Genomic DNA, 6,312 nt, shown 5'->3' on the forward strand with positions numbered 1-6,312 from the left:
GGGAAAGGGGAAAACAATGTGATTACGTTTTAACTTAAAAATTTATATATAGAAACACACGCACGCACATAAAAGGTCTCACTCTGTAGACCAGTCTGGCCTTGAAATCACAGAGATCTTCCTGGTTTTGTCTCCCAAGTGTTTGGATTAAAGTTGTGCACTACCAAGCCCAGCTAGAAAAAAATATTTTTTTCAGAAAGGAATGTAAAGAAAGAACACAAGATTGCTGGGGAAAAAGGGCACCAAAGCTACAGAGAAACCCTGTCTTGAAAAACCAAAACAAAACAAAACAAAAAGATTGCTGGGGAATATTATTTTAAGGTGTGTGACTTTTGTTTATGCTGCATTTGTTTAACTCTGTAAAGCTTTGATTCTTTGCCTGTCTAAAACACCTGATTAGTCTAATAAAGAACTGAATGGCCCAACAGCAAGGCAAGAGGAAGGATAGGCGGGGCTGGCAGGCAGAGTATAAATAGAAGGAGAACTCTGGAAGAGAGAGAGAGAGAGAGAGAGAGAGAGAGAGAGAGAGAGAGAGAGAGAGCAAACAACAAGAGAACAAGGGAGGAGGACATGAGGGGCCAGCTGCCCAACTGCCCAGACACCCGGACACCCAGCCAGCCATGGGGTAAGGGTGGAAGTGAGATATACATTAGTAAGAAAAGGAAAAAGTCCAGGAGCAGGGCAGATGGGATAATTTAAGTTAAAAAAAAAAAGCTGGAAAGAAACAAGCCAAGCTAAGGTTGGACATTAATTGGTAAGAATACATCTGTGTGTATGATTTATTTGGGAACTGGGTGTTGGGCCCCCCAGAAAGCCAAAAGAGTAAAACTTCAAACAACACAAGATAAAAAATATTTTGGTTTATAATGAAAAGAAACATTAAAATTAAAGATTAAGTAAAAGATAGGTCTTTACAAATAAAAACAGCCATCAAAGCATATAGTTACAGTCATTGCTCCTGGTTACTCTCCAGAGTGTGACAGTAAGACCCCATTGCTAAAGGCACCACACAGTTTGATGACAGAATACAGAGAAACCAAGCTGATACTCACTTGGCAGCATCATCCTTTCTGGCTAGCTTCCATAGTGCTGGAATGTGCTTAGCAGGCTCCTAGCGGAGAACAAAAAAAGGTCCCACTCAGCCGTGTCTCTTGCAAGCTCCAATAATCTGTGGCCTGACAGGATATGCCCATTGGTTCTATAGTGTCATGAATGCTATTGGGTAGCCAACAGCTTCCCAATTGGACTTAACATCCCATTCCACATGAGGGAATTCCTGTGTAATGTTATAAACCTCGCTAAGAGCCTGTGGTTAGGGGAGGTCCTGGGCCCCACGGCCACTATTTTATTAAAGGGACACAGTATCAAAACTGCCTTCCAAATACCCACAGTACAGCTCTCACTTCTCATCAGAGTCTTCTCTGTGCAGTGGTGGCTAATATAGAAAATCACAACAGGCCAAACTGCAGAGAATAGTTAACTGTGACGTTCTCAGTCCCCAATAGGACATATATCTCACCTCCTCACTTCAGAAGGCCAGGGAACCTTGCAGAAAAGCGAGAGACAGAAAGATTGGAAAGTCCAGAAGCATGGGAAGGCTGTTGCAAAATGTCTTCTGAACATGACTATTTCACTCATGAATTCATAGAACCTGGGGTTGCCAGCATAAAAACTGTGCGAGATCAAGCCAGTCAGTGCTGCAGAGTAAAGAGGGAAGGGACACACGAGACCTCCGCCCCCCCGGCCCCCTCCCCCGCCTTCATCCTAGCTGAGGCATCTTTGACTTTGATGCTCCTGGAGCGGTTGAGTCTGTTTTCTTCTATGGCGTAACCTGTGTTAGGTTACCCATGCTCCAGTAGATGGCACCCTCCAGACATGTCCCCACCAGTAGGACTAGTTAAACTTGAAATACAAGCAAGAGGAGGAAGAGGAAGACATGATATTGGAAAGAGAATGGGGGGGTGCGTGGTCCTAGAGTAGTTGAAAGCAGGATGAGGGAGAAATACTATCTAAATGCTTTGAAATCATAATGAAATTACCAAAACATCCAAAGGTGAAGAAAAGAAACTAATTCTAAAACAGTAAATTGTGAAGCGTCTATGTGGATCTCCTGGAATCTTTCAGATGGAGGGATGCCTTTTAGCTGGAATCCCTGGTGTTTCCTACCATTCACCCTGGTGCTGTATACTAGCAGAGTGCTGAGCTGGCCCGCTGTTTAGACATTGCAATCACTTTAGAAGCTCCCCTTTTTTATTTCCCAGGAGCTAATGCTGGTTACACCGAGTTTGTGTAATGGCAAATGCTCTGTGGTCTAATCTTAGACCACTTTCTACCCTGTTTCTTAAGTATTTCATTGGGTTTTCTGAAAAGAAGGGGAAAACAGTGCACAGCTATTGTGAACTTGGAGATCTAGCACTCTGGAATTAAAAACAGACAATGTTCAAAATATCAAACTTTGCTAAATGAGTTAAGGAAATGTTTTCTTGTGTCATTTTACAAACCCATGCCAATAAAACTGTTTGAGATGCATAGTGACAAGAGATATGGGATTCACTCAGATTTTTGTTACTTAAATTCCTTATATGTATGTGAGTGTGTGTATACGAGCTCAGGCACCGGCAGAGGCCAAGGGCATTGGATCCTCCTAGAATTAGTCTTACAGGTGACTGTGGGCCACCTGATGCAGATCCTGGAACCGACTTAAGACATTTGAGGGAGCAGTATGTGCTTTTAACTTCTGAGCCAGTCCTCCAGCCCTGAGGAACAGTTTTAACAAGTAAGAAACATGCATGGATGGTGGTGGTTCACGCCTTTAATCCCAGCACTCAGGATGCAGAGGCAGGAGGATCTCTGTGAGTTCGAGGCCAGCCTGGGCTACAAGAGCTAGTTCCAGGATAGACTCCAAAGCTACAGAGAAACTCTGTCTCGGAAAACCAATATATATATATATATATATATATATATATATATATATATATATATATATATATATATATTAAAATAAAAAACAAACAAACAAAAAGCAAGTAAGAAACACTACTTATTTGATTCATGATCACTAAAGTTTTATTTTGTATTTAAAGAGAGAAGTGGAAATGTGTAATTTATTCTCTTATAAGTTCTGCAGTAACATATTTTAAAAAGAACTTATTGAAATGGAATCAATGAAAGAGACCTTAAATGAGTAAAAGTGGAATAAAAAAACTCCAGATTTTTCATTACAGAAGTATTAGCTAGCACTTGACGATCTTCAGAGAGCTTGAAAAGATAGCAGTATATGATGTTGCCCTTTACTGAGGCTTAGCCTTAACTAATACATCCACATCAGCTTTGTCTTTCTCTCCAAGACTTTTCGGGTTGGCATCAACAAGGACGTTTTCCTCTTTCTTGGCGGGCCTCTGGAAACCACCATCTCTGGCAGCCATTTGAACTCCAAGGCTGACAAAGTTGTGCACATCTTGCAGCTTCTTTCTCAGCCATTGCATCCTCTCCACGGAGGCCAGGTGCTTGCCTAGGTTGTGCATCAGCTGTATTTCACTGACAGCTCTCTTCCTAGAAAAAAGAGAAAGAGAGGACCACGCCATCAGCTCCTCATGCCCTCATCATAAAATCCTGCCGCAGACCCTCAAGTCCTTGTCTCCCCAGTGCAGCACGGGCTGCAGCACTTACTTAACGGGTTTCCCGTCTATTTGGGCAAGAAGACAAACGGCCAGCATGACGATCATGACTTTAGCCATCGCTGTTGCAGACATCGTCTTTACTAAAAGCAGAAGCAACATTGAGAAAGTTTAGAGCACTGTCAGTGTTCTAGTCCTGGTAGTCGTTGTTCACAACCACTTAAGCAATCAGCAGTTAGCCGATGTCGCAGTGACCAGCTGAGCTGTTTTTTCATGCGTCTTTGGAATCAGCCTCTTTAAATACATTATACATTAGTAATATAACAGGCACCCATGACTTAGAGACGTTGGCTACATGCCTTTCTTAGGTAGTTTCCTGAATTTCTTGTGCAAACTTTAACATGAAATTTTAAGCACGTGATGAGTGAAGAATTTTTTTTCTGTTTCTTCCCTCTTTTATGTTGGCTCTTCCTATGTGTTTGTGATATGCTTGAAATTCACTAATCTATTAATTAGGTAAATTATCACTATTTAGTGAGCAAACACTGTTTTCATGATTATTTGATACTATCACAAACAGCCATAAATACTAAATTTGTTGGGTTTTATTTTTATCATGAGATCTCGCTATGTAGCCCAGGCTGACCTTGAGGTTACAATCCTCCTGCCTTGGTTTCTGGCACATTGGGGTTTCAGGCATTCGCCCCCATGTCCAAATATAAGGTTTAATTTTGATGTCTTTATTAATAATGTACACACCTCTTACAATGACAAAAATGTGTGTTATGGCTAGGAGGAGGCTCAGGTAGTAAAGGGCTTGCTGTACAGTCATGGACTTGAACTCAGACCCCAGCACACACAGCAACAGGGCATCTGTAATTCTAGTATTGGGAATATTTCAAAAAAATAGACGGGGAATGAGAGACGAAGACATCCAACATTGACCTCTGGCCTCATATGCACACACATATCCACATGTATGTGATTATACACGCACAAATATGGCAATGCATTTAAAATCAATTAATTTCGTATATCTTGTTCTTGGAACTTTGACCCTTAAATAATGAGTGACTGCATCTTACGACTTCAACTTAACAGTTACAACTTAGTATAACTTCTAGTTCTTTCTTCTTGCTCATAAGTCAATATGTATATTTTTGGCTTAATCTGTAGGTCCGCAGGTGCAGAGATTTATTATAGTAGCACCTTTAAAAAATAGTAACTATTCTACTTTTTAAGTGATGCACACAATAGGAATTATTTTTCTTTGTAAAAAAGAAACTGCATCCTTAACAGAAGCATGAGACCTTCTAGTCTGCTCCGCTTCTCATCACTGCACACTGCACAGTTATGGATGGATGGAGAAATGGGAAAATCTGGGCTCAGTCACAAGCACTGGAGCGCAAGGACAGGAGCATTGATGTTTAGTCCTATCAGTTCAGGTGACCTAGTGACATCTCCGCTTTATTTCTTGTTATATTGAGGAGGAAAGACTTGTTATATAGGGATGCCATGAAAAGAGCTGGAAAGACTGTGGAGCATCCTTAAATGCCTGCACAATTTCAAATTAGAAAATGCTGTTCTTTATGTAAAAGCCATGAATATTCAACAGTGAAAGGAAAATTTTGCAACCTTAGTATGCAGGCTAAGCTCCTTAGAAGCCATAGCATTTAAAATATAGATAAGAATACCCTACAGGAAAATAAACATACACTCCACATGATAAATTATTGTTAACTTTTTACATCAGAGTTATTGTCTCTCTACCAGCCTGCCTTTTATTCCAAATTTTTGAATAATATAAGGAGGTCGCTAAAGTGTATCATGCTAACATTCATCAGTTTTCTGTATTTTCAGGTGGTTTTGCAAGAAGCTTTCATCATAAGAATAGATGATTCATGACTTTCTTACCATAAATTTATTTTATTGCTATATTTAGCAAAATTCATCTCCCCTTAACAGTTTACAATAAAAATAGCATAATGTTGGCAGAAAATGGTATTAAAACCTTGTTCAATTATCTAAATCTCACAGAACCTAAAAGGGCAATTAAGAGGTGGCCTTACCATGCGATGACTTCAGAGACGATCCTTCGGGAGTGCCACCGACTGGTGTTGTATCAAACTGCAGTGAATGAGATGATGGTGGATGAACCGGGCTGCAGCTCCTCAGATCTGCATTTCTTATGTAGGCCTTGGCTCACCCAGGGAGCATTTTATTGTTAAAGATGATGTCACACCCAGGTCTCTGGATCTCAACCATAGGACCCGGGCAGCCGCGTACCCTCATTGGGCGGTGCCTACTCCTCTAGAGTTTCAGATAATTAGATAAGAGAAGAAAAAGAGCAAGGTGTTGGATAAAGGACCTACAAAAGGAGTTGCAGCAAATACTGACCACCATGCCTAGAAAATTCTGACATAACTGATGATACTGAGTTTATATATATTATATATTTTAAATATCCAAGACAGAGTCTCACTATGTAACCCTGTCTGGCCTAGAACTCAATATGTAGACCAGTCTGGCCTCAAATTCACATAGGCCCCCCCCGCCTCTGCTTCATGAGTGCTGGGATTAAAGGCATTTGCTACCAGGCCTTACTGCTCACAAGTTTTGATTCCAAATATTTATGATAAAATTATTCCAGTATTTAAAAATACAGTTTAAACTATATTTGTTATCTTTATAGCCA

At 40.5% G+C, this 6,312-nt stretch overlaps 1 protein-coding gene across 1 annotated transcript; it reads right to left on the reverse strand.

The window, feature by feature from the left end:
- Positions 1–3,081: 3,081 nt before the first annotated feature.
- Pth (parathyroid hormone) lies at positions 3,082–5,794 on the reverse strand. Its single transcript, XM_075974828.1, has 3 exons — positions 5,687–5,794; positions 3,670–3,760; positions 3,082–3,552 (listed from the first exon to the last, which is right to left on the reverse strand). The coding sequence occupies exons 2-3, from the start codon at positions 3,750–3,752 to the stop codon at positions 3,291–3,293; spliced, it is 345 nt and encodes a 114-aa protein (XP_075830943.1). The 5' UTR covers positions 3,753–3,760; positions 5,687–5,794; the 3' UTR covers positions 3,082–3,290.
- Between the last annotated feature and the right edge of the window lie 518 nt (positions 5,795–6,312).

The sequence above is a fragment of the Microtus pennsylvanicus genome, chromosome 5 (assembly GCF_037038515.1).
Source record: "Microtus pennsylvanicus isolate mMicPen1 chromosome 5, mMicPen1.hap1, whole genome shotgun sequence".
Lineage (NCBI taxonomy): Eukaryota > Metazoa > Chordata > Mammalia > Rodentia > Cricetidae > Microtus > Microtus pennsylvanicus.